The sequence below is a fragment of the Panthera pardus genome, unplaced genomic scaffold (genome assembly GCF_024362965.1).
Source record: "Panthera pardus isolate Hobbes unplaced genomic scaffold, ASM2436296v1 HiC_scaffold_10, whole genome shotgun sequence".
In the NCBI taxonomy this organism is placed as follows: Eukaryota; Metazoa; Chordata; class Mammalia; order Carnivora; family Felidae; genus Panthera; species Panthera pardus.
The window spans coordinates 54,507,931-54,534,958 of NW_026526655.1; the positions used below are offsets into that span (position 1 = coordinate 54,507,931).

The window sequence follows — 27,028 nt, forward strand, 5'->3', positions numbered from 1 at the left end:
CTTTTCTCCACATCCTTGCCAAAATTTTTTGTTTCTTGTGGTTTTGATTTTAGCCATTCTGACAAGTGTGAGGTGATATTTTATTGTAGTTTTGATTTGCATTTCCATGATGATGAGTGACATTGAGTATCTTTTCATGTGTCTGTTGGCTCTCTGTATGTCTTCTTTGGAGAAATGTCTGTTCAGGTCTTCTGCACATTTTTAAACTGGGTTGTTTTTGGGTTTTGAGTTGTATCAGTTCTTTATATACTTTGAATAATAACTCTTTATTGGGTATGTCATTTGCAAATATCTTTTCCCATTCTGTACATTGCCTTTTTAGTTTCGTTAATTGTTTCCTTTGCTGAGCAAAAGCTTTTTATTTTGATATAGTTTCAATAGTTTGTTTTTGCTTATATTTCCCTTGCCACAGGAGACATATCTAGAAAAATGTTGCTGTAGCTGATGTCAGAAAGATTACTTTCTGTGCTTTCTTCAAGGATTTTTATGGTTTCCAGTCTCATATTTAGGTCTTTAATCCATTTTGTGTTTATTTTTGTGTACAGTGAAAGAAAGTGGTCCAATTTCATTCTTTTACATGTGGCTGTCCAGTTTTCCCAGGACCATTTGTTGAAGAGATTGTCTTTTTCCCATTGTATATTCATTCTTCCTTTGTCAAAGATTAGTTGACCATATAACTGTGGGTTTACTTCTGGGTTTTCTGTCCTATTCTATTGACCTATGTGTCTATTTATGTGCCAGTATCATACAGTTTTAATTACTATAGCTTTGTAATATAACTTGAAGTCTGGAATTGTGTTTTCTTTCTTTTTGTTTTGTTTTTCTTTCTTAAGATTGTTTTGGCTATTTGAGATCTTTTGTGGTTTCATACAAATTTTAGGATAGTTTGTTCTAGTTCTGTGAAAAATGCTGGTGGTATTTTGATAGGGATTGCATTAAACATGTAGATTACTTTGGGTAGTATAGACATTTTAACAGTATTTGTTCTTCCAATCCATGAGCATGAAATGTCTTTCCATTTCTTTGTGTCATCTTGAATTTCTTACATCAGTGTTTTATAGTTTTCAGAGTAGAAGTCTTTTACCTCTTTGGTTAAGTTTATTCCTAGATATTTTATTATTTTTGGTGCAACTGTAAATGGGATTGTTTTCTTAATTGCACTTTCTGCTGCTTCATTATTAGTGTACAGGAATTCAATGGGTTTCTGTACATTAATTTTGTATCCTGTGACTTTACTGAATTCTTTTATCAGTTCTAGTAGTTTTCTGATGGAGTCTCTAGGGTTTTCTATATATATTATCATGTCATTTGCAAATCATAAGAGTTTTATTTCTTCCTTACCTGTTTGGATGACTTTTATTTATTTATATTGTCTAATTCCTGTGACTAGGACTTCCAATACTATGTTGAATTAAAATGATGACATTTTTCATGATATGCATGACATTTGTCTTGTTCCTGACCGTAGGGGGAGCTCTCAGTTTTTCACCATTGGATAAGATGTTGGCTGTGGGTTTTTCTATACCTATATTATGTTGAGATATGTTCCCTCCAGACCTGCTTTGTTAAGGGTGTTTATCATGAATGATAAACATGAATGATGTAGTTTGTCAAATGCTTTTTCTCCATCTGTTGAAATGATCATATGGTTTCTATCCTTTCTCTTATTGATGTAACATATCATGTTGATTATTATGAAAACATTAAGCCACCCTTGCATCCCAGGAATAAATCCCACTTGATTGTGATGTATGATTTTTAATATATTGTTGGATTTGATTTTCTAATATTTTGTTGAGGATTTCTGCATCTACATTCATGAGAGATATTGGACTGTAGTCTCTTTTCTTGTGGTATCTTTATCTGATTTTGGTATCAAGGTGATACTGGCCTCATAGAATTAACTTGGAATTTTCCTTCCTTTTGTATTTTTTGTAATAGTTTGAGAAGAATGGGTATTCACTCTTCTTTAAATGTTTGGTAAAGTTTGCCTGTGAAGCTGCCTGGTCCTGGACTTTTGGTCTGGGGGAGTTTTCTGATTACTGATTCAATTTCATTGCTGGTGATCCATCTATTCAAATTTTCTATGTCTTCCTGCTTTAGTTTTGGTAGGTTATATGTTTCTAGGAATTTAGCCATTTCTTCTAAGTTGTCCAATTTGTTGGCATATAGCTTTTCATAATACTATGTTACAATTGTATTTCTTTGGTGTTGCTTATTATTTCTCCTCTTTCATTAGTAATTTTGTTTATTTGGGTTCTCTCTCTCTCTCTCCATTTTTATAGTGAGTCTTGCTAGAGGTTTATCAGATTTTTTTTAATGTTTTTTTTTGAGAAAGAGAAAAAGAGAGAGAGAGAGAGGGAAACAAAGAGAGGGAGGGAGGGTGGGAAGAAGGGAGGGAAAGTGAGAGAGAGGAACAGAGGATCCAGAGTGGGCTCTGCACTAACAGCAGTGAACCCAAAGCAAGACTCGAACTTGTAAACCGTGAGATCATGACTTGAGTTGAAGTCGAATGCTCAACTGACTGAGCCACATAGGCACCCCGTGGTTCATCAGTTTTGTTGATCTTTTCAAAGAACCTGGTTTCATTGCTCTATTCTATTGTTTTTTTTTTTAATTTCTATATCATTTATTTCTGCTCTTATCTTTATTATTAGACTTTAGGGGTTTTTTGTTGTTGATTTTTGGTTTTTGCTGGGTTTGTGTTTTATTCTTCTTTTTCTAGCTCCTTTGGGTGTATGGTTAGGTATTTTCATTGAGATTTTTCTTGCTTCTTGAAGGAAACCTGTGTTGCTATTTACTTAGAACCACTTATGCTGTATCCCAAAGATTTTGTACTGTGTTTCATTTTCATGTGTTACCATGTAGTTTTTCATTTCTTCTTTGATTTCTTGGTTGACCCATTCATTGTTTAAGAGCACATTATTTAACCTCCATGTATTTGTGGTATTTCCAGATTTTTTCTTGTGGTTGATTTCTAGTTTCATGGTGTTGTGGTCAGAAAAGATGCACGATGCATTGTGTGACTGATTTTTTTAAAATTTGTTGAGACTTGTCTTGGGGCCTTATACATGATCTATTCTAGAAAATGTCCCATGTGTATTGGAAAAGAATACGTATTCTCTTGTTTTAGGATGGAATGTTCTGAATATGTCTGTTAAGTCCATCTGGTCCAATGTGTCATTCAAAGTCACTTGTTGATTTTCTGTGTGGATAATATGTTCATCAATGTAAGTGGGTGTTAAAGTCTCCTATTATTATTGTATTACTATTGATTAGTTCCTTTATGTTTGTTATTAACAATTTTATGTATTTGGGTTCTTACATGTTGGGTGCATAATATTTGCAATTGCTATATCCTTTTGTTGCATTGTCACCTTTCTTATTATATGGTGTCCTTCTTTGTCTCTTGTTACAGTCTATTTTAAGGTCTATTTTGTTTATATAGGCTGCTATCCCAGCTTTCTTTTAGCATCAATTTTCATGGTAAATGTGTCTCCAGCCCTACACTTTCAATTAACAGGTGTCTTTCAGTCTGAGATGAGTGTCTTGTAGGCATAATATACATGGGTCTTGTTTTTTTATCCACTCTGTTGCCCTAAGTCTTTTGATTGGAGCATTTAGTCCATTTACATTCAAAGTAATTATTGATAGGTGTGTATTCATTGCCATTTTGTTACTTTTTTCCCCCAATAGATTTTCGCTGATCCTTTCTTCTCTTGCTCTCTTTCATGGTTTGTTGGCTTTCTTAAGTGGTATACTTGGATCCCTTTCTCTTTATTCTTTGCATATCTGCTACGGTTTTTGATATGTGGTTATCATTAGGTTTGTATATAACACCTTCTGCATCTAGCAGTCTTTACTAAGTTAATAGTTGCTTAAGTTTGAATCCATTCTTTATTCCTCTCCCTTCCACATTTTAGGTATATAGTATTGTATTTTACACACTTTTATTTTATGAGTCTCTTGACTGATTTTTACAGAAATACTTGGCTTTACTGCTTTTTTTTAATATATACACTTTTACTTATGGTCTTCCTTTCCACTCATGAAGTCCCCTTTAATATTTCTTATAGAGTTGGTTTAGTGGTCATAAATTCCTTTAGTTTTTATTTGTCTGAGAAACTCTTAACCTCTCCTTATGAATGATTCCCTTGCTGGATAGAGTATTCTTGGCTGCAGACTTTTCCCTTTCAGCATTTTGAATATATCATGCCACTGCCTTCTGGCCTGCAAAGTTTCTGCTGAAAAATCTGCTGATAGCTTAATGGGGATTTCCCTTGTATGTAACTGTCTCCTTTTCTCTTACTGCTTTTAAAATTTTTTCTTCATCACTACATTTTGCCATTTTAATTACTACATGTCTGGGTGTGGACGTACTTGGGTTGAACTTTTTTTGGGATCTCTGTGCCTCCTAATCTGGATATCTATTTCCTTCGCCAGATTAAGAAAGTTTTCAGCTATTATTTCTTCAAATAAATATTCTACCCCCTTATCTCTTTCCTTATTTTCTGAGATCCCTATAATGATGGATGTTATTATACTTGATGGAGTCACTGTGTTCCCTATGACTATTCTCTATCTGCATAATTTTCTTTCCTCTCCTTTGTTCAGCTTGGTTACTTTCCATTACTCTGTATTCCAGGTCATTAATTCTTTCCTCTGCTTCATCTAGCCTGCTATTTATTACATCAAGTGTATTTGTTTAAACTTTTTTTTAAGTAATTTTTTTGTTAAGTTTATTTATTTATTTATTTATTTATTTATTTATTTATTTAGAGAGTGCATGAGCAGGGGAGGGGCAGAGAGAGGGAGAGAGAGAGAATCCCAAGCAGGCCCTGTACCATCAGCACAGAGCCCAATGCAAAGCTTGAACTCACAAACTGTGAGATCATGACCTCAGCTGAAACCAAGAGGAAGACTCTTAACCAACTGAGCCACCAAGGAACCCCTCCATCAACTGTATTTTTAATTTCATTTTGTGTTCCTGATCTCTTTTTGGTCCTTTTATATCTCTATGTTAAAGGTCTCACTGATGTCCTCCACTCTTTTCTTCAGTTCAGTGGGTATCTTTATGATCATTACTTTATTTATTTTTTTAATATGAAATTTATTGTCAAATTGGTTTCCATACAACACCCAGTGCTCATCCCAACAGGTGTCCTCCTCAATGCCCATCACCCACTTTCCCCTCCCTCCCACCCCCAGCAACCATCAGTTTGTTCTTAGTTTTTACGAGTCTCTTATGGTTTGCCTCCTTCTCTCTCTGTAACATTTTTCCCCCTTCCCCTCCCCCATGGTCTTCTGTTAAGTTTCTCAGTATCCACATAATAGTGAAAACATATGGTATCTGTCTTTCTCTGTATGACTTATTTCACTTGGCATAACACTCTCCAGTTCCAACCACGTTGCTACAAAAGGCCATATTGCATTCTTTCTCATGGCCACGTAGTACTCCATTGTGTATATAAATCACAATTTCTTTATCCATTCATCAGTTGATGGACATCTAGGCTCTTTCCATAATTTGGCTATTGTTGAAAGTGCTGCTATAAACATTGGGGTACAAGTGCCCCTATGCATCAGTACTCCTGTATCCCTTGGGTAAATTCCTAGCAGTGCTATTGCTGGGTCATAGGGTAGATCTATTTTTAATTTTTTGAGGAACCTCCACACTGTTTTCCAGAGTGGCTGCACCAGTTTGCATTCCCACCAACAGTGCAAGAGTGTTCCCGTTTCTCCACATGCTCTCCAGCATCTATAGTCTTCTGATTTGTTCATTTTAGCCACTCTGACTAGCATGAGGTGATATCTCAGTGTGGTTTTGATTTTTATTTCCCTAATGAGGAGTGATGTTGAGCATCCTTTCATGTGCCTGTTGGCCATCTGGATGTCTTCTTTAGAGAAGTGTCTATTTATGTCTGCTGCCCATTTCTTCACTGGTTTATTTGTTTTTTGGGTGTGGAGTTTGCTGAGTTCTTTATAGATTTTGGATACTAGCCCTTTGTCCGATATGTCATTTGCAAATATCTTTTCCCATTCCATCAGTTGCCTTTTAGTTTTGTTGATTGTTTCCTTTGCAGTGCAGAAGCTTTTTATCTTGGTGAGGTCCCAATAGTCATTTTTGCTTTTAATTCCCTTGCCTTTGGAGATGTGTCAAGTAAGAAATTGCTGCAGCTGAGGTCAGAGAGGTTTTTTCCTGCTTTCTCCTCTAGGGTTTTGATGGTTTCCTGTCTCACATTCAGGTCCTTCATCCGTTTTGAGTTTATTTTTGTGAATGGTGTAAGAAAGTGGTCTAGTTTCATTCTTCTGCATGTTGCTGTCCAGTTCTCCCAGCACCATTTGTTAAAGAGACTGTCTTTTTTCCATTGGATATTCTTTCCTGCTTTGTCAAAGACTAGTTGGCCATACTTGTGTGGGTCCAATTCTGTAGTCTCTATTCTATTCCATTGGTCTATGTGTCTGTTTTTGTGCCAATACCATGCTGTCTTGATGCTTACAGCTTTGTAGTGGAGGCTAAAGTCTGGGATTGTGATGCCTCCCACTTTGGTCTTCTTCCTCAATATTACTTTGGCTATTCGGGGTCTTTTGTGGTTTCATACAAATTGTAGGATTGCTTGTTCTAGCTTCGAGAGGAATGCTGGTGCAATTTTGATTGGGATTGCATTGAATGTGTATATTGCTTTGGGTAGTATTGACTTTTTAACAATATTTATTCTTCCAACCCATGAGCATGGAATGTTTTTCCATTTCTTTATATCTTCTTCAATTTCCTTCATAAGCTTTCTATAGTTTTCAGCATACAGATCTTTTGTATATTTGGTTAGGTTTGTTCCTAGGTATTTTATGATTCTTGGTGCAATTGTGAATGGGATCAGTTTCTTTATTTGTCTTTCTATTGCTTCATTATTAGTGTATAAGAATGCAACTGATTTCTGTACATTAATTTTGTATCCTGTGACTTTGCTGAATTCATTTATCAGTTCTAGCAGACTTTTGGTGGAGTCTGTTGGGTTTTCCATGTATACTATCATGTCATTTGCGAAAAGTGAAAGCTTGACTTCATCTTTGCCAATTTTGATGCCTTTCATTTCCTTTTGTTGTCTGATTGCTGATGCTAGAACTTCCAACACTACGTTAAACAACAGCGGTGAGAGTGGACATCCCTGTCGTGTTCCTGATCTCAGGGGGAAAGCTCTCATTTTTTCCCCATTGAGGATGATATTAGCTGTGGGCTTTTCATAAATGGCTTTTATGATCTTTAAGTATGTTCCTTCTATCCTCACTTTCTCGAGGGTTTTTATTAAGAAAGGATGCTGAATTTTGTCAAATGCCTTTTCTGCATCAATTGACAGGATCATATGGTTCTTTATGATCATTACTTTAAATTATCTTTCAGGCATATTACTTATATCTATTTTGCGTTGGTCTCTTGCTGTGATTTGGTCCTTTTCTTTCATTTGGGAGATGTTTCTCTGTTTCCTCATTTTGTCTGACTTTGTGTGTCTGTTTCTGCATTTTAGGAAAGTAAGTTACTTCTGTTGCACTTGATGATAATAGCCTTATGAAGAAGAGGTCCTATAGTGCCCTGCAGTACAGTGTCCCCTGTTCCCCAGATGCTGGCACTTTAGAGAGTGTCTCCTATATATGTTGCATGTGCTCTGCCTTTGGGTCTTGGCCTCTTTTCTTCAGTTCAGTTGTCTACATCAGCTGTCTTTGCCAATTATTGGCAGCAAGATGTGCAGTGGTTGCTTGCCAAACAAGAACTACCCTTTCTGCTGTCCAGACTGAGGTCTCATAAAACATGTGGGTCAGGGGCACCTGAGTGGGTCATTCGGTTGAATGTCTGACTTTGGCTCAGGTCATGATCTCATAGTTTGTGGATTTGGGCTCTACATTGGGCTCTCTGCTGTCAATGCAGAGCCTGCTTTGGATCCTCTATTTCCCTCTCTCTGCCCCCTCCTGGTTTTTTTTTTTTTTTCTCTCTCTCTCTCAAAAATAAATAAACATTAAAAAGAAAACATGTGGGTCAGGAGATATGGTGTTGGTAGGGTTGGTGCTGGTCTTCTAAGGGAGGAACCTGCAGTGCTGGGACTCAGGGGAACATGGCTGGGAAGGGCAGATCTGCTGAAGCTTGAGGTGCAGGGATGGGGAAGACAACTTGGTGCAAGAAAGTTAGGTAAGTAGTGTGGGTGCATGCTGGTTCCTGCCAGCAGCCTTTGTTTATGCTGGAGGGTGGGTTGGGGAGTGAAATGTCACCTGCCAGCTCTACTTGTCTTTATTCTACAACTTCATCACTTTATTACAAACTAGATAATTACTGATTTTTCATGTTTATTGGTTATAAACAGAATAAAATAGTGGTGCACCACCACTATCACTAACATTGGAGTTCCCCTGCCAGCCCATTACTGATTTCCCTGGCTTAGATGAAGTATTTAGGGGAATGCCTTACATGGAACAGGCCTGCCAAATAAATGTTTGTTGATTAAATGAACAAATGAGTACTTCATAATTTTTGTTGCTGTTATAAATTGGATCTTTATTAGAAGATCTGTATCTTCTAACTGAATATAAAATTAACTATTGTTGGTATATAGGAATGTTACTAATTTTCTTATATTGATCTTATATACAGCAACTTTAATGAACTCTTATTGATTTAAATTGTTTTTCTAGATTCTCTTGGTTTTGGTATGTAGAAAATCATAATATACAAATAACGTCAATAATCTTTCTCTCTTTCTCTCTTTCTTTCTTTCTTTCTTTCTTTCTTTCTTTCATTCATTGGATAAGACCTTCAGTAAAATGGAGACTAGCAGCAGTGATAGAGGACATTTTTGTTTTATTCCTGGCTTTAAACAGAAGGCTTCAAATGCTTTACCATTAAGTATAGTGTTTCTTAAGTTTTTAGTTTTTTTTTTTTTTAATTTTGGTTTGGTTTTTACATCTGTCCTTTGTTACATTTCTTATTTTCTTTTTAAAATCATGGATAGACACTGAATTTTATTGATGCCTCTTTTTGTATTTATTGAGATTATCATATGGTTTTTCTCTTTTGTTTATTTGGCGAATTGCATTTCTTTGTTTTTTAATGTATTTAATTTACTTTTTGGCCAATATATTTCCATTGTTAAAAAAAATATTAAAGGAACATAGAAAAACCTGCAATAAAATATTTCTCTTTTCACCTACCTGATTCCCTTCCATCATGCCAAAAGTAACCATTGTTATTAGTTTTTTATTATATGTCTAATTTCTTTATGTTATCTAAACAAATACAACTATATATTCATATTTTGTCCCTTTGTTACCTCATTAGTGGCCTACTACACTCATTGTTCTGCATCTTGTTTTTATTACTTGGTTACTTTTCTATATTAGTATATAGATGTTGTTCTGATGCTTTTGCTATAGAGTATTCCATTTATAGATGTATTTATTTAAAATAACCCTCATTGATTGACCTTCTGATTGCTTTCAAAGTTTGAGTTTTTTATTTTTTTAGTTTAATAAAACTAAACAGTTTACTTTAGTAAGTCGTTTTCTTTTTCCTTAACTTTTTATTATTAACTATATTAACTCTTCTTCCTTAACTTTTAAGTTTGAAACTCCACACAGCAAATTGAAAAGAATAGTACAGAATGAATACCCATATAGACTTTACCAATTTAAAAATTTTGTTACATTTCCTTTATCTCTTAGTATGTATTTGCATATATTTACTTTTTCTTATATCATTTCAAAATAAGTTGTGAACATCATGCATTTTCACCCTCAGCATTTCAACAGATATCCTAATGATAAGGATGCTTTCTTCTATTACTGTAATCCAATTATACGCCCAGTGAATTTCACATTGACACAATATTTTCTGCTCTGTTGTTCATTTACAAATGTCTTCAAATTGTCCCAAATTGAGGATAATGCATTGCATTTGATTGTCATGTGTGCTTCTTAGTAAAACTCTTCTAGTTTGGCTTGTGTAATTTCTTCTCCTATTTCTGTTTCTATGGTGTGGGCTTTTCATTGTCCAGCCATTGCACAAGTGCAGGCTCATCCCTCCATTTATGTCCTTAACTCTTTCCAATTCTCATTCACCACACTGCTCTTTAGTGAGTGGTGTTTTGCTTTCAAAGATTCTCTCTGAAGAGTGTTATTCACAAATCTATGTCTTTGGTCCTGAGCACTCTTATCTGGTACTGACCAGCTTTCTTTTGGACGTTTGCCCAAGAACTCACTCTTCACTCTCCACCATACCTCTACTCCTCTTTTGTCTAGGTAACCCCCACCCTTTGTTTTAAGTCTTAGCTCAGATATCACTTCCTATGAGAAACACTTATTAATTTTCCAGATTAGATAGTTCTGTCTCCTTATGAGCCAGGATCATAAGGAGCCTACATGCTCTTGCTCAGGCTGTCTCTCTGCTTGAATCAGCCCCTTGCCTTCTTCCCAGTCCCACACTACACTCACTAGTTGAAGGTCTCACCCATAATTCAGATTGTATAAATCTGATTCCGAAATTCCCAAATCAGATTCCCAAATCAGAATTTATTTTTTCTTCTACTGAACACTGTTTTATTTTCCATTTGCACTTACAATGATCTATTTATATTAGTTAGGTGTTCTTAAGATTTGTTAAATAATGCTTTTTAGATTGGACCGTATTTGGTATAGGAGAGTTATAGAAGGTCAAACCCAGTATCACATGCTGCTGATTCACAGATTATTGAGTATGGAATCAGAATCCTGTGTATATACATAGTGATTAGCTGAAAAACAGAACCTATATGAAGGGAGACAAATTGAAGAAATTCTAGCCTTGATTAGATTTTGTTAAAAGACAAGTTATTTCTTCTAAACCATTAGAGGTAAGGGGTTTTCCTGTAATAAAGATATAGTATATATGTATTATAAATATGGTTATAAAAAGTTTGAAGGCAAGTTAAAGATAACCATATAAATGTATAGAAAAGTTTGGGAAACAAAAACTGGATGAGTTTTATACCTTCACAGTTTTGTTTTTTGTTTTTGTTTTTGTTTTTGTTTTTACTTTCTGTTTCCCTTTTAAATAAATTGCTCCTTTGCCTAACACACTGTGAAGAAAGTACAAAGTAGAAAGAAATGCTTTGATTTCTTCCTTATGAATTAAGACTAATGATTTAATCTTAGGGCTGTTTTAAATTCATGATGGATTGGCATATTAATCATTTAAGGAGTGTAAGGTCAAAGATTTTATTTGTCATTGTATCTTCTGCAGCTTTACACAATACTCACTGAATGAATAAAGTAATTTGTAAAACAGAGGTTAAGTTTTAGATTTGGGAGTCATCAATACAAAACATAATTTCACAGAGTTAAATTAGCTCAAAGTTGCAAGGTTAAAACACTTTTATTATATAATCATTCTTTCTCATTTACTGGTATGATTACCCAGTCATTAACTATTTTGGAATATTCTAGTCCATTTCCAAAACTTCACAGATTATAAGTATTTTTTGTTTGTTCCTGATTTCAAATGAAATGCTTTAGATTTTTTTAATGTTTATTTATTTTTGAGAGACAGAGAGAGACAGAGTGTAAGCGGGGGAAGGGCAGAGAGAGGGAGACACAGAATCTGCAGCAGGCAGCAGGCTCTGAGCTGTCAGCACAGACCCCAACCTGGGGCTCAAACTCATGAACCGAGAGATGATGACCTGAGCCAAAGTCAGATGCTTAACTGACTGAGCCACCCAGGAGCCCCTAAAATGCTTTAGATTTTTTAAAATATGCATTTTTCCACCCTACCAATAATGATTCAGTATATCAATGGGGTGGGTGTGAGAATATCGGTTTTAAAACTTTTTCTAGGAGATATTGATAGCCAGATTTAAGAGCCATTGTTCTAGTCTATAGCAGATATTCATTGTGGATGTAATATATATGGATTTCCTTTCCCCCACTTCCCAACGTAATCTATTTCATTTAGGAAAATTTTCACAAGAGATGAACATCTAAACCTAATAATTGAATTTATGTTGAGATCCTAAAAGGTATCTCCAACAGATGCTCTAGAAAATGAAACAATAAGTCCTCTGAAAACATTAATGTAAACTGGAGTCACCTAGTCAGCTAGTGGCCCAATCTGATTGTAGGCAAATTGTGTTAGATGCCAATAGTTTGGCCAGCTAGACTTTATTAATTTTATTAAAAAACTGAAACACGAATACCCCCCAAATCTGGATATACTCCTTACTTATTCAACTCAAAGAAACTCTGATTAAGAGGAGCAAAAAATGTAAGAAAAACAACAAGGACAAGACAGTAAGAAAAAATAATGATTCTTGCAAAACACAAATCTTCAAAAAATGTGTCCCCAACTTTCCATGGAATTAAATTTTCATCCCAAAACTATGTTGAACTAAGGAAGAAAAACTAAATGTATTGTTGCTCCAATCATTCTTTCAAAGATTTGCTCACAGTGTAATTTGTTAAGATTTTATTTGATTTTAAAAATTTATTCTGCCGCATATTCATTTACTTCAGTATTAACAACAAGCTCTGAGCAATTAAACAAAAAGCTTCCCTTAATGGCCATGCATTGAACAGAATAAGGGAGACAAGAACCTTCCAAGCCATGGTTTTTCCTGTGACTTTTGGAACATTTGAATGGATAGAGAAAAAAGAAAACAGCCATTACTCAGAAACTATTTTGGTGATATATGTCGTTTCTACTATAGACTGTCAGTCCTAATCCCACTAGGGTTAATTATGGGAAATACAGCTAAAATACCCAAATTTTGGTAGGAATTTGAAGCACAGCCATTTCATCATTGAATTTACATATAATTCACTAGAGAAGCAGAAGCATATGTGAAGTGATAGAAGCCTGTCATTGCACTGCAGGAAAGTAAGGCTCGGTAAAGCAAAATGCCCTGCTTGAGACCACTTACTAAGTTTGGAATAAAAAATGTATTTCTAGCCCCAGTTCTTTGCTCTTCCCCATGAGCTCTGCCTGGTTCAATAGCAATGATTGTCTGCCTCATGGCTGGGAGGTGAAACACCATACTTCTTTTATCTTTAGGTGACACAAAATTGCAGTTCTTCCTGTTTGCAAACAATGCCTTTGCTGAAATGCATCACAATGAGGGCCAGGTTCAAATGGCCTGTGGACACTGAACTCTGCACTCATCCATCAGTGGGATGGGACCCAGCTCTCATATGATCCTTGCTTTCACGTAGGTCAGTGTAGAAATCCTGGGAACAGAGCATGAGAGGAAACTGTGGCCCAGTGTGCAATCCGACTTGGCATAATCAGAGTTTCAGCTTTTCAGGGGCTCATTGCCGCTCTTCAAAAACATCAACAGTTCCTCTAAAAAGAAACTCCTGCTCAAAACAGATTCTCAAATATTCTCTGATTAAAATTGCCAGGTTTATTTTGTTTGTACCAGCTGTTAATGCAATCATGTACAATTCTATGCTCTTGTGTCAATGAGTTAATTCTCCTTGGTGTCGAACCAAATGGGACTGTAGACTTAAAGAATGAACAAGAAATGGGCTGTGTCTAATGAGATGCCCTAGGAAATAACCATGCTATGAGAACTATACATGAGCTCCACACATGCTTCGGCCAGATGTGATTTTGGCCAGTCATCTCCACAGCTGGTATTTTCTTAGTAGTTTATAAATATGTCCTCTCTTCTTTCTTGTCCCCCACTTAAAAATTACATTCTGAAGTTTCAAGTTTATAATGAAAATAATTTACCACATGGTGTTGGGTCATTAAACCCCTTCATCTACCCTGAAGTTTTCATGTGAATAAAAGTTTACTAAACATATTGTGATTATATTGTTTCTTTTCAAATGGAATAGCTAATCTTCCTACTTTTTGAATTTACTTGCTGGATAATTTTTATGCCAATCCATAACTTCATTTGAAGAGCTAACCTGGGAGTATAGAAAAGAAAGAAGAAATCATTTTCACCTTCTTGTCTATCAGCACTAATCCTCTTAAAAATACCCTTTCAATCATCGGATTCAACAGAAGCTCAATTTCCTCAGCGGATGGAACACTGAAAGGTACAGTTTAAAAGGGTTACCACTGAGAGTGAAAAAAGGAAAATAATGGAGTGACCTGAGGAGGCACCCTGAGCCCAGGATCACACAGTGCCACACATCTTTACTAGGTCAGACATATGCACATATCTCTGTCAAGATTGAAAAGCCAAGGAAATGGTAGTCTTTGGCTTTCAGCCGGTAGGGACACGTACTGGAAATATTTTATTGTAAAGTGACTGAAAGTCAGATGTTTAACACTTAGCAGGCAGGCAGCAACGGCTAGAGAAAACGGACCATGGTTTTCTCCATTGGGTTCCTCCAGCCTTGACAACAGTGACAACTAAGTTTTTTTAAAATAGTGTGATGGATTCAGATGACTCTGGAACATTTTATGTTAAAAATAAAATAGTGGAAGCATCCCCTAAGAAAAATGGCTGGGTAAATTCATCATCAGAATGTTACAGAAATACATCAGAAAATGCCTATGGATTGCCCAAAGAAAACAGAACCAATTTTCTGAGAAGATTGAATAGAAATATTGAATGGACACAACTTCATTTAATACCCACAGAGTTCATGTGAAAATGCAATTAAGAAGACTGGAGATGGAGAATAAGAAAAGATACGAGGCCAAAATGGTCCTTTAACAGTTTCCTTGGAAGGTCATAGCCTACTTTTTATAAATATGATGTGAAGCACAAAGCTAAAGTGGTTTTTCCAAGATTTGGCTCTACTCCAGATATCTTTCTTTAATGTTGTTTGCAACATTTATGCTAAAGGCAGATTTATGAACACTGTTAGAGAACAGGTATTTCCCTTCTTAGAGAAATGTTTTATTATTTTGGTCCATTGGCTAAGCAAAATTAAGCTTGAGTTTAGGCTGTAAATTTTCAGTTCTATATGTAACAGCATTGTATTTATTTAGAAAGAATGAAGCTTCTGATTCCAAATCAGAAAATCTCAGGGTCTTAGAAGATTTTTTGTAATTTCCAAGACCTTATCCAGGTTTCATGCAACTTTCACCTGTGTAATTCTAAGCCAATAGATTTAATCCTTTTATGCTGTAAAAAAAACCAAAAGACAAAAAACAAAAAACAAAAAAAAAAACAAAAAAAACAACCACTTTCTATCGCCTCTCCTCTCTGAAGTGCTGAGGTGAGTATACTGATTGAGAAACAGATTCTAGAGTCAAACTACTTCATTTTGAATTCTGGCTCTTTCACTTACTGGTGTTGAGATTTCAGGAAAGTTCTTAATCCTTCCAAACTTCAATCACCCCATCTGTAAAATGAGGATGGTAACACTTTGCACCTTCCAGGGGTATGGTGAAGATTAGGTGACATAATACATGAAAAGCATTTAGCACAGTGCTTAAACATAAAGAAAAATCAATACTATCTTGCAGACAGTTAAGACACCTACACCTTAGGGCTTGGTGTTGTCTAGGTTGAACACATAATTGCCATACCCGTTCCTCTATGTCCTAACTCCCGTTCCGTTTCCTTCCTCCTAGCTTTGTAGGCCTTCCCCAGGTTCTTCATATTTGTTAAGTGGTCTTCCTCTAATGAGCAAGAAGATTATGGTCAATGATAACTTTTTGAATAACCTGCTTTATTCTGTTTTAACTCCTGAAGCATTTCTTCACTTGAGTCTTTGAGGATTAATACCCCACGGATCTTAACAGACAGAAAATGAGAGAATGGGTACAAGAGACAGAAAATGGACTAGTTGGGTCTGGAAGGATAGAGACAAAACAAAAGAGTAAAGAAACAGACTTGTGAAAGCAGGTGAACTCATAGGTGATTCAGCTGCTTTTAGCCATAAGAACAGAATTTCCCAACATTATTCCAGCTGGAGCATTGGTCCCCTGAGATGATGAGTAAACACATGGTTTCATGGTCAAAACAGGCTGTCCAAAATATTTCGCACTGCGTTTCCATCTAGGAGTCTCAATGCACATCAACATATTGAGGATTCTGAGAAGTCCTGCAGTAAAGAAACCTGCTTTGTTTTGTTTATCCCATAATACTGATTGATACATAACGCTGATCAATAACATTTGAAGAATCCTTCCACTACCATTATTTTAGAGCTGAGAAACAGAAATTCTCATAAAGAACAAATTTTGGGGTGCTAGTGAACCATGGTAAAACTGATGGAATGAAAAGGGGGACTAACAGTGAGTGTTTATTATATGTGCCAGAAATTGTGCTAACTGCTTTAAAAACATTTGCTCTTTCCTGATAAGGTTAAGGTAATGATTTTTAAGTGGGAAGGATATTTACAGTGCTTTATGAAAGAATGTCATGGAACATATTAGCTATCTTTAAGTGGGGACAGACTAGCTCTTTAAAAAATGAAGGATCTTGAGAAATCACATAGCCCATATTCATGCCTAAGAATATTGATTTTGCACTCACTGAGAAATCTGGAGTGTGAAAAGTTCATAAACAACTGGAAAAAAACCCACAATGAATCACCAAAGTAGTAACTGGTAAAAGTTTACTGTGCACACACCAAAAAGACAATATGCAAACCAGAGCACTCACCCCAAAACATGGAACAAGGCTCAGGGGTATATTATTATAAAGCAGCCTAAATAGTGAGGAAACGGTGACTTCTTACTCTTCACAATTATTGGTTATAATATCAGAATTTCCTTAAATGATGGGGAATTGGTCAGTGGTTACCTCATAGCAACCTTGGGAAAGGTTCAAGTTTTGCTTATAATTTCCAGAGACATAAACAAGAAATGACCCAGGTCAAGTCAGCCTTGCAAAATAAGCTAAATTAAGCTTTGTTTGTATGACTAAACTGGTTATGTCTGCTCAGGCCATTTTTAAGGCTGGTCTCCATTTGTTTTTTATTTTAACAACCCCCTCCCTCTTTGGTCATTCTCTTAGAAGGCTGAGAGTATGATCAGCCACTATAGCGTTATATTTGGTTACCACCATTGATGTGGTCAGGCTGAAGAATCACACGTTAGCTGTTTCCATTAGTTGAGTCATCAGGATGTGTTTATAGGACCAGCATACATTTCATACATTTGATAATGTAAGTATATATGAAAATTATGTAAAATAGCAGTTTATATATTGTTGAAGGAAAGAACTACACTTTATTCTTTCTTCATATTCCCCAAGCTATCTATCCTAGCATGGTACCAGGTACATAGTATTTAGTATGTCTTGTGAAATGAATGAATGGAAATGGTAGTGGTAAATTGCACTAAAAATTATACTTATTTTACATAGTATAATGTAACAAGTGTAACTTAATAATAGGACGTTTGCCTTAGGGAACAAGCCAGGATGGAGGTAGAATGTAATTTTTGAAATTTGGCGCTAAATTTCTGATGCTTTAACAAACAACCTATGCTGTTTTTAGTCACAGTCTTAGCTGAGATGGGTACCGAAAATTCACTCACAAGACATCCATGTTAGACATATTTTATGAAGTTGAATCTGGCTTCATCTTTTGCAAGAAATTTGAGTTTCCCTTTAAATAAATAAAGTGTTAATATGTTCAGTTAACTCCAACTTTTATTTTCTTCTCTACTTACTGTTTTTCATCCTTGTGTAACAGAAAGTAAAAAACTACCTCCTTTCTTTTCCTGAAATGTTTATATAGCACTAAGAATGAAGTATTGAGAGGTGAGACTCAGGTCAGGAAGGAGGGAATACTGCACCATACCAACTATTAATTTTGTGGAGAATAACAGATCTTAATTTTAGTTCTAAGTGTAGGCGCAATACAAACACAACCACCATAAAATATAAGATTTCTCTTCCTGTCTTGTACATATTTGCCCACATTGGCAGTGAGACCGAATTGTGGGAAGTAGACTTTTTATATTTAATTAAATGAAAACAGATCAAAGTGAGTTAGAGATTAAAAAACGCTATTGACTGTACTTTGGGTATGTTTTCAGACAGCGTTAATGGAAGAAGTAGCCTGTATTTGGGGCAACTGGATATTCCATCAATCACACATCCCAACCAACCTGCCTCTTACTAGTCTCTTTCTTTTTTATCTACCTTCTTTTTTACCTACATCTTGGTACTGAAACCTGGAATGTAGCATTTACTCCTTCATAATTTGAAAATACAGTGACAGATGGTTACTGATACATTCAACCCATCTAAATGTTCTCTGAGTCTTAGCACAGTTGCAAAGGGGAGGATGTGTAAAATAAACTGGAGTGATCTCTTGTAGGAATGGAATTCTGCTGTTGAGAAGCTAAAGAGTGATGCGCTTGGGATTCTGCTGTCCAAGGACTACGTGGAGAAGGAACATCTACAGCTCTCTAACCAGAAACTGGATCAGCTTCAAGGAGAATTTGGTCGGCTCATGGTGGAAAGGAAAACCTGGTTAAAAAAGGCAAATGTTTTTTTTAACAGTGCCAATAAGGTCAGTGGGAAGTTACGTTGGTAATTTTAGGTAATTGGGACAGACCAGTAAAAGACTCATGATTTCAGTAGGCTGGCGAACATCACAGAGGTCTGGATTCCACATAGAGTTTCAAAATTAATAGCAGCAAAAGTGAACTTTTAAAAATATATTCCTTTATGATGAGTACTGGATGTTATATGTAAGTAATGAATCACTAAATTCTACTCCTGAAACCAATATTACACTGCATGTTAACTAATTAGAATTTAAACAAAAATTTGGAAAGAATATATTCCTATCATGGCCATTATTTGGTTCTCAAAACTAGGAAGTTCTATGCTTTGACATGTTAAAAAAAAATCCCCATGAGGGTTTCATCTTAGAGCCGTCATTGAACTGCTTGAGGGGACACTTGTGCCAACACTGCCATATTTCTCATGGAGTAAGGGAATTATCATAAAATGTATCAAGGTTAAAATAACACCTTGAAATTTTCACCAAAAAAAATATTTCCCCTTTAAAAATTTTCTTTCATTTATCAGGGAAAGGTACATGAATATTGTAAGCCTTCTGCATACAAGCCATAAGGCTAGAAGCAGAGTCTCAACCTGACTGCCCTGCCTTGGTCTTGCCTTTTAAAATCTGCCAAGGGGAAATCTTGCTTTGGACCATCTCCAGGTCTTCTTGAGTTGGAGACTGTGCTCTGTTTCTCCTGGTTGATTCTTTTAATATTGATTGTAGCAGATGGTTCTTAGTGAGTGGTAATGTCTACATGTTCACATCACTTGTGTATCTGAAGCTGGCGATATTATTTGAAAATTTTTGTACCTTTTCCAATCTAATATACACCTTCAAACTGCCTTCTTGGAATTGTTCAATACCTTAAATTTTACTGATGTTTTTGAAACTGGACAATGTGACAGGAAATGAATGGGTAACCCCCAGAAGGTGGGTATATTGTGGTTTAAAGACATGATATCAACAATCTGAATACAATGTCCTGGTATATATCAAAATAGTTATTTAATTTTGAACTTCCGTACTAATAGGAAACTTGCAGAGTAGAATTTCAAAATAGAGGTGCTAGAATTACAGTAAAAAAAGTGTTAAAGAAAAATTTGACAAATATGATAAACATCTGTTTGGGATTTCTTTGTTTTAACAGAAGAAACAGTCATAGCATATTACTGGAACTGTTGAACTAAGTAAATGGTAGGTGCTAGTTAAGTTTCTCTTGAACAGTCCTGTTTTTGAATAAGAGATTTCTTTTTTTTTTTTTTAATTTAAATCCAAGTTAGTTAACATACAGTGTAATAATGATTTCAGGAATAGAATTTAGTGATTCATCACTTACATATAACACTCAGTGCTCATCCCGGCAAGTACCCTCCTTAATGCTCATCACCCATTTAGCCTATCCCCCCTGCCACCTCCCTCCCTCCATCAGCCCTTAGTTTGTTCTCCGTATTTAAGAGTCTCTTATGGTTTGTCTCCCTCTCTGTTTTTATCTTATTCTTGCTTCCCTTCCCCTATGTTCATCTGTTTTGTTTCTTAAACTCCACATATGAGTGCAATTATATGACATTTCTCTTTCTCTGGCTGACGTATTTCGCTTAGGATAATATACTCTAGATCTATCATGTTGCAAATGGAAAGATTTCATTCTTTTTGATCACTGAATAGTATTGAATAAGAGACTTTCTAACTTACATTACACTCTCATTCTACAAAATGAGTGGGTCATCTGTCAATCAAGTAATGTCATTTTTAAGGAAGACAGTTATAGAACATGTTGCTAGAATAAAACAATGCTTCTAGAACAAACCCTATAGTTTCAGCCCTGCAAAATGTAGTTTCTCTCCCTTCAATTTGTACCCCCCTGCTCTTGCTTTCTCTGCTTTCATTATGTGGTAACTTTCCAGGGAGACTTTCTCCTGACATTGCTTCTGGGCCTTGAGGGGGAAAGGAATGACATGTATTGCAATAACAACAACAACAATAATAATAATAATAATAATAGAGCAGAGTGGTTACTTTCTCAAATTCACATAGTAATTCAGGTTAAATCATAAGAAACTATATTTCTTAACCCTCGAGACTTGACTTTTTTTTTTTTTTTTTGAAAGAGAGAGAGAGGGAGAAAGAGAATGAGTGGGGGAGGGGTAGACAGAGAAGGATAGAATCCCAAGCAGCTTCCCTGCCACCAGAGCACGGCTCAAACTCACAAAGACACTTAACTGACTGAGCCACCTAGGCTCCCTCCCCCCAAAACTTGACTTCTAAATTAAAAAAAAAAAAACTTAAAAAAAATGTTTATTTTTGACAGAGAGTTGGGGGGGGGGGAGAAAGAGAGACAGAGCGCAAATGGGGGAGGAGCAGAGAGAGGGAGAGGGAGGCACAGAATCTGAAATAGGATCCAAGCTCTGAGCCATCAGCACAGACAGAGCCCGACATAGGGCATAGGGCTGGAATCCACCAACTGGGAGATCATGACCTGAGTTGAAGTCTGACACCTTAATGACTAAACCACCCAGGTGCCCCTAATTTTTTTTTAATGTTTATTTATTTTTGAGACAGAGACACAGAGTGTGAGAGGGGGAGGGGCGGATAGAGGCAGACAATATCCCAAGCAGGCTTCAGGCTCTGAGCTGTCAGACCTACAGGGGGGTTGAACTCATGAACTGTCATGAGATCACGACATGTCTGAATCAGATGCTTGCCTGACTGAGCCACCCAGGTGCCCCAAGACTTGACTTCTACATCCCGTTTCATCATTGGAAAGCCATGGCATTCAAATTATAACAAGTTCAGTTGGGATTTGTTCATACTCTATTTATCCATATTATATCATTCTCTATAGTCAAGTGGCACTTAGAAAGGTATAGAATTTGTTCTCCCTTTTCAAAGCATCAAGGGAATAATTTCTGACTCCAAATTTAAGAATCAATGTGAAAGGTGATAGATACTTTTACTTCAGCAAAAAATAGAAGATGGAGTGTGGAAAGTGGATATTTAATCATGATTTTTGAAATGAAATATTTGCCCTATTATTAAGAAGCAATACACGATTAAATAATGTAGTGGGTAAGTCTGTTTAAATTAAAGAGGGAAGATCCTTAAGACTTGTAAATGGCATTTTTATTTTTTATTATATTATGGAATCTCCAAATTTTACAAAATTCGCACCATTTTACCTAACTTTTGGCATAACACTTATAAATAATCCAGTTAAAATAAAGAGCTGGATTTGAAACATTAATATAATTTTAAAATCCCTTAAAATTGTGTTTTCTAGGCTGAAAATTCTGTTTATACCAGCAAACGGGTATTTTCAATTTGTATCATCAATTTATCTCTGAAGCACTGACTTTTCCTTTTGAAAATTCACTTTACCATACCTTGGGTGCATTGGATTTTTCTAGTTGTGAGCATCCTTAACCCTAGATGAAGTCATGTTGTCAAGAACTATGAGGCATGTGAAATTTTACCCAAACTTCAAGCTAACTTGCTAACTTGTCACAGTTTTGTGGATGCTCACAAAAGACACATGACTTCTGTGTCAGTTTTGAAAGACTTTATTACAAAAACAATGATAGAAATGTCCACATGCCATATCAGTTTCCCAAGTCCCAGTCCCCTGGGTGGGGGTGATGCAGATGGGCCCAGATGGATGACTGCACCTGCGGCAGGTGGTTTCCAAAAGAGGAACCCTAAGCTTGAGGAATCTTTTTTTTTATAGCAAACAATCAGCCAACCTGCTATTTGTCTCAGAAGGAGACATTTCCTCAACCTTGAAGGTTGGTTGCTGGCTGCAAACCCAACACTGAGAAAGGGCTCCAATGAAGAGGGGTCACTGTGGGCCATTCATGGCACACCGATAATGATGGGTGGAAGCACTAGCCACTCTCCCAACACATGCAGCACTGTGAAAGAAAGAGGAAGTCAGCGCTTCCAAAAGATATTGACTTTGAAAATCAATTCCATTCTTGATAAGTAGAATTATTTTTTCAGCAAACAACCTCTTATTCCAAATTTCTTAAAGCTAGGTCAATATTCTCCTTCAATATCTGTGCCAAATACCAGCGTGAGAAAATATGCTAGTGTCACAGGTAATATAAATGACAGGATGTGACAGTTTGCGTATTTGCTCAATAAAAAGTGAAATGTGTGATTTTTAAAATACAACTTTCACTTTTTAAAAAGTTTGTTAAGTTAAAAAGGTGGTCATAATATAATCTACAAAATGGACTTTGTTAATGCTTTCCATATCATATATATTTCTTTTTTAATCTGGATTTTTATCATATGTTGCTGGTATTTTTGTTGCAAGCATCTGGAAATTCCTCTTTTTCCCTTGCTTACCTTTTCATTTTAATTTATTCTTCTCTCTCCCTACCAATTTTAGATAGGGATATTCTTATTTACTAGACAAAAAGTCATAATAATTTTTTATTGAAGTCTCTAAATGAGTAGTGTGGTTAATAATTCTTTAGAGAATTCTTTATTTAGAGATTCTTTAGAGATACATTTGCTTAGTAAAATTTTACTATACAATTACCGTGTATCAGGTGCTGTTCTAAATGCTGGGGTTACAGCAAAGAACAAACATACAAAAAAATCTAGAGTATGTTTCCAATTTGCAAAATTCAATAAAATATAATTATTGCCTAATTATCTACATTGACTAGACAACCACATTGCCTTTGCCTTTGCGTTGTGGCTCTAGGAGTGAAATTGATTACCTTTTAATCCTGCTAGGGGTTGATGATTACCCAAGGCTCAAGAATCTGTTTCATACCCAGAGTGCCTATAGCCTTTGGCTTGAGTGTGGTAGTTTGTACCTGTAGTGAGCGATAGGTGGCAATGTTAGCACACAGGACCTTAGCATATTGCTACTGACACTTTTCTTAAACCAGACACTGGATTCAAGTGGAGATTGAGCCAGGTAATTTAAGAACCCTAGATACTTCCTTTCTGTTTTAGAGTTATCTACTGTGTTGGTGAATTTATTGCCAAATCACTTAGCAACAAATACAAGTAAGGGTTGATTATCAATATTGGATGATAGCTGATTGGAAAAGAATTTCTCTAATTACTAGATGTTACTAAAAGTAGGACATGGCATGAAATATGAACATAGCACCTATTATAGTGACTCATCTTAATCCCCCCAAATTTTCATCTTTTCATGATTATAGATTATCTTATTTATTTCTAACAAGTTCACAACCAAGGAGTTGGTTAAGATATGTCAATCATCCAAATTGTATTTATCATTGTTTAGGGAATGTGGTTAGAATCAAACAGAGATAAATATATATGTTTCAAGAGCAGAACAATATGAACCTGTATTTAGATGACAACAATGATTGAACCTAAATCTGTAAAACATGGCTGGTTGGCCATAAAGTTTCATTTCCCGTGCTTCCTGTTCATAGGCACATGACTTCATTGGGGGAAAGCAAGCAGTGAAGACTGAGGCCAAATTTACATGGTGTGCTTCTTGGGTGATTAGCCTAAAAGCAAAGGTGAAGCAAATGCTGGGGCAGCTAAAGCAACACCCCAAAAGCAGTTTGAAATGTAGCAATTGTCATAGCTTCTACTGCTTCTGCCATCACTGCTGAAAGTTTTATGTCTTTTAAAAAGTTAATGTTGCTTTTTCAAGATATTTATAGCCATGCAAAACAGTAATGCCTACAGCAACATAATTGTTTCAGATAAAAACAAAATAATTAAGGATGAAGTTTGGTACAGTTTTTTCACTTATATATACACTATTCTCCCATTTTCAAAATAGATACATTTTAGCCCAGATGTGGGAAGCAATTAAATAAAATGACTCAGTTGTTGTACAGATTGAAGAGTGAAGAAATCTGTCCAAATAGAGAACCTAAAAAATATTATCCAGAAGGAATTTGTTAAGGTGATGTAAATGAATTAAAGAAACTAAGCTAATTGTATTGGAAATTAAGGAAAACGTACTTGCTTTCAGTTTCATAATTCTTAGGCAGCCTGTCTCAGATTTCTCTTTTCCAGAACAACTTCCCTTTCTCTTACAAAGAACTGAAGCATCTTTAAAAACAAAAACAAAAAAACCCAAAAAAACAAAACCCCCCAAAAAACCTCCCTCCATGCTTCTACATTTCCCTTCGCCTAATGTGTTGTATAGCTACTGTTTTCATATATCATATGTGTACTTTAGCTAAAGCAGTTAAAGATACTTGCTTTAAGATCCTTGCCTTCAAGACCCTTTCAGTCTGGTCTGGAGGAGAGGCAAGGGAACAGAAGTGCTGTATGCTTTGGGAAAAGCCCAAAGTTTTGGAGTGAGCCTAGAGCATTAGGGAACACAGAGGAGAGTCTCAGGGAAAAAGTGTCAAGGAAGACTTCTCCACAGGAGGTGAGCACTGAGCTAAATCTGAAAAGCTAGGACAAGGAGTGATTGGAGGAGGACTGGGTGGTACAGAGTTGTGCCATGCATGGGGAATCTAAGGTAATTCACTTTGCCACGAGTGTAGGGTATAAGACCAGAATGATGAGAGAAAAGTAGTAGAAGCAGACAGGGGGTCAGGAAGGGTCTTGAATAGCATGCTAAGAAATTTCTATCTTATGCTGAACATATCTGTAACTATGAACAGATATTAAGGACTTCAAAAAATCGTGATGAGGCAAACCTCCTGATATAGATGCAAATGATGTCTTAATTTACTCTCCTCCTGTATTCTCTCTGAGAGACTGGTGTAGAAACTTTTGGTTTTAGAACTTAAGGAGAGGCTATTTAAACCATGCAGATATTTGATAAATATGGCTAAACATAAAATTATATATATATGTTTATATATATGTATATATAAACATATATATAAAATAGAAAGATTATCAAAACAAGAAATGCATTTACCATCTTACATTTTTCATGAGAACCCACAACTCAGCCCCTATTTAATTAGTCTTGTAATAAAGACACTCGGTTTTTTTAAATATAATTTATTGTCAAATTGGCTTACATACAGCACCCAGAAGACACTCAGTATTATCATTCATTCATTAGTATCCTTCACAATAAAGCTATCATGTGACTTCTAAGTGAGTCATGAGTGTTATTTATTGGTTTCCCTTCCATGTACAATTTTAAACTGCTGCACATCTCCATTGGTATTAAATATATTCTTCCTTGTATTGTAGGCATTTCTGGTAGATTTACTTTCCTTTGCTGAATTAAAATTCCTTGAGGGTAAAACACATGTCTGTTTTACTTTGTGTTTACCAGAACGGAACATCTAGAACAGCACCTTTCAGGCAGTGAATGCTCAATAATTATTTGAATGATAGAAAGTAGTGAAATAGTAGAAACTATGGAGTTTCAAGGCCAACTACGTTCCATTTTCATAAGAGATTATACTGATCCAAGGTCATTGGAATGAAGAGAGCTTAATTACTTTAATATACAAGGAACACAAATTTTGAGCTCAATCTCTGTGTCATAGCTGAGAAGGAAGGTAATGCTGGGTGAAGAGATTTGTAATCACCGATGCCACCTGCTCCAAGAAGTCTCCAGGCAGCATTAATTGCCTATTTTTCATTATTCCTGTAGTATTTCTCTGTGCTCCTTAGAGCTCCTTAGAGAGGGGGTGTCTTAGTCATCTTTGCACGCCACCTAGCATTCAACAAACTTTGTTGAATCAATGAATGAATGACTGGACATGTGACAGGTCAATTACACTTTGAGCCTGAGTTTTCACTTCTCTAAAAGAGGTCTAACGATCCTCAGGGAATACCATTCAGTAATAAAAGTTCCTGCAACTGCTGATACATGTTCAAAATCTTTCCATGATAGAGTTGGAGTATAAATAAATAAATGGAATTGCAGAGTATTAAGTGAAAATTTTAAAATGTTTGTTAGGATGATACTTTTCTAAAATAATATAGCAGACTTTGGAGCCAGGCTGCTGAGGTATGAATCTGGTCTTAGACATTTATTAGTTCTGTGACCTTAGGCAGTTCCTTAACTTCCCTGTGTGTCTAGCTTTTCTTATCTGAAAAATGGAAATAATAATTATATGTACCTCACAGAGTCACTGAGCTTCTAAATGAGTTAATACCTGACTGGTGCATAGAACAGCCAAGCACTCACTGAGTTCTAGCCATTATTTTGTCATTTTATATGCATTTAATACTGCACTAGCCACTCTAACATGACTTAAATGCTTTTGTTCCATTTTCCTGTCCCCAGCATGTACCAGAGTACATGCTTCATAAAGTCCAATAAATATTTGTTGAATAATGAAAAAAAAAATAAATGCTTTGAAGATTGTAAATAGATGCTTTTCCATGTAAATATTCCCAAGATTATCCTGAAACTATTTAGGTCAATAGATTAAAAGAAACCAGAAAGTATAAACAGTGACTAGCTGGCTAGGATTCTACTTATGTGTCTAGTTTATCCATTTCGAAGATGGACTTACCTCAGAAAGAGTAAGAGTTTATTAATACATAAACTTCCTCCATTCCTTGTTGATAAAATGCATCAGATGCATGCCTTTTTCTTTCTTTTTAGTTTTTATTTTAGAGAGAGAAAGCACGCGAGCAGGGGAGAGGGGCA

General features: G+C 35.8%; 1 protein-coding gene across 7 annotated transcripts in view; it reads left to right on the top strand.

Annotated features, from left to right (window-relative positions):
* The window catches only part of CCDC141 (coiled-coil domain containing 141), a 205,257-nt gene that overhangs the window by 94,365 nt on the left and 83,864 nt on the right, over positions 1-27,028 (top strand). For 6 of the 7 annotated variants that reach the window (XM_019460899.2, XM_019460909.2, XM_019460897.2 and 3 more), the window contains exon 7: positions 18,253-18,447. The exons of the other annotated variant lie outside the window; for it this stretch is intronic. In XM_019460899.2, the coding sequence (XP_019316444.1) occupies positions 18,253-18,447 (195 nt within the window). The remainder of the gene's footprint in view (positions 1-18,252; positions 18,448-27,028) is intronic. 7 annotated transcript variants of the gene reach the window in all.